This window comes from Octopus bimaculoides, chromosome 16 (assembly GCF_001194135.2).
Source record: "Octopus bimaculoides isolate UCB-OBI-ISO-001 chromosome 16, ASM119413v2, whole genome shotgun sequence".
In the NCBI taxonomy this organism is placed as follows: domain Eukaryota; kingdom Metazoa; phylum Mollusca; class Cephalopoda; order Octopoda; family Octopodidae; genus Octopus; species Octopus bimaculoides.
The window spans coordinates 44,011,867-44,014,058 of record NC_068996.1 but is presented as its reverse complement, the minus strand read 5'-3'; the positions used below and the strand labels follow the sequence as shown (position 1 = coordinate 44,014,058).

The following is a 2,192-nucleotide window of genomic DNA, read 5'->3' as shown; positions in this document are numbered from 1 at the left end:
ATATATATATATATACGACGGGCTTCTTTCAGTTTCCGTCTACCAAATCCACTCACAAGGCTTTGGTCGGCCCGAGGCTATAGTAGAAGACACTTGCCCAAGGTGCCACGCAGTGGGAATGAACCCGGAACCATGTGGCTGGTAAGCAAGCTACTTACCACACAGCCACTACTTAATTAAATTTATTTATCTGAAATGCTGGGAACATTTTAAAGAAAATGTACATATACAGTCACACCTCAACTTGGTCAGTAACTGATTCCAAGACAACTCGAAAAACGACATGCATAACACAAAACGAAAAAAGAACAAGACTTTTTAAAAAATTTATCAGCTTATATCTGTTTTAATAAAATGATTTGTGCATATTTTCCCATGTGCATTCTTAGATTTTTCCTCCTACAATATTATTTATTTGGTGTTTCTTTAATTTTTATTCTTTTAAATATCTTTGTTGTTGCTGCTGCTGTTAATTAACCCCAGGTCAACTCTAACTGGGCAGTTATGCCCATCAAGATTTCTTCCTACGTACAGGAAACCCAGAATGACTTTATTCAACGAATCCTTTTCTAAGATGGTTGGTGGGTTCGATTTGTATGAGATTTACTTGCTGTTTCTAGCAGGTGATACATGAGTGATACATAAAAGCCCCCTTGGATGTCCTGTTAATTAGCCCTAGATCAACACTAATGAAGCAGACCTTGAAAGGCACTCCATTCGTGACCATTTCATCTTATTAAAAGCTACCTAATAATTCATAATTTTAAGGCTTATTCACTGTAATAAAACCATCAGAATAATTCCATTTACATATCGGATGCTTTAAAGCAATATAAATCTAGTCCAATATTTAACTGTTACTTTATTTCATCGACCCTGGAAGCATGAAAGATGAAGTTCATTATAATCAACATCATCATCATTGTTTAACGTCTGCTTTCCATGCTAGCATGGGTTGGACGATTTGACTGAGGACTGGTGAAACCAGATGGCTACACCAGGCTTCAATCTGATCTGGCAGAGTTTCTACAGCTGGATGCCTTTCCTAACACCAACCACTCTGAGAGTGTAGTGGGTGCTTTTACATGCCACTGGCACGAGGGCCAGTCAGGCAGTATTGGCAACGGCCACGCTCAAATGGTAGAAACCCATCATCTGTGTGTGTGTGTGTATCTGTGTGTGTGTGTGTGTGTGTGTGCGTGTATGCATGCATGCATGTGTGTGTGTGTGATAATATATATTTGCATGTGTATATATTAACACCCCTACAACTTAGTGATCCAGCAAAGGAGAGACTGACAGAATAAGTACTGGGGTCAATTCATTCACCAAAACTCCTCAAGGTGGTGCCCCAGCATGGCTGCAGTCCAATGACTGTAACAAGTAAAAGACAAAACATAGAAGATATTATATTCTTACCTGAAATGAACTGATAACCCCAAAGGGTATTTTCAGGAAGGTATTCTTCATCCCGCTGGTTGGTTGCACCAAGGAAATCACGGTAACTTAAATCTAAATTCGAGTCTGACGGAGAATTTAACCAGTTCTTCCTGCTGGCTGAACGGTCGTCATCAATATATGAAGCCGGGTTCTCCTCCATATCCCTGAATTCTGCTAGACGCATAATTCTGTCCAATACTGCATTGTATGTGGAATGTGCAGGGGCACATGCCCACAGGCTAATCACCAAGAGAGATGTTATCAATTTTAGATGCATTGTTTCCAATTTCTGGATAACACAAAAAAAAAAGGAGAGAAAGAAAAAAAAAAGCACAATTATTTCAGTATATTGATATTTAACGTACAAATACATATATTGATGTGAGGTGCGTATATGAAATAGAGAGAGAAGGGGGAGAAGAGGAGAGAGAGAGAGAGAGAATATGAGAATGTATGTGAGAGAAGGCTTGATTAAGACCCATAGAGGCCCTAAGCATTTGAAAGATTTTGGTGCTCCCCCCACCGCCCCATTGCTAACCACTACACAAATCTTTTTTCTCTCCTTGTTTCTTCCTGTGTTCGTTTCTGTGGAAGAGCTTAGGCTCGAAACATTAAAGACTTTCTCAATTCCCGAGCGTTATACTAATACATCTGTTTGTTTTCTACACCACCTGTCTTCATGTGTGTTTTTTTGTGAATTCTCTCTCTCTCTCTCTCTGTATATATATATATATATATATATATATATATAT

The 2,192-nt window shown here is 38.8% G+C and overlaps 1 protein-coding gene across 1 annotated transcript in view; it reads right to left on the bottom strand.

The window, feature by feature from the left end:
• The window catches only part of LOC106880967 (uncharacterized), a 42,664-nt gene that overhangs the window by 27,867 nt on the left and 12,605 nt on the right, over window positions 1-2,192 (bottom strand). Inside the window, exon 2 of the mRNA XM_014931145.2 lies at window positions 1,420-1,729. Within this exon, the coding sequence (XP_014786631.1) occupies window positions 1,420-1,717 (298 nt within the window). The 5' untranslated portion in view covers window positions 1,718-1,729. The remainder of the gene's footprint in view (window positions 1-1,419; window positions 1,730-2,192) is intronic.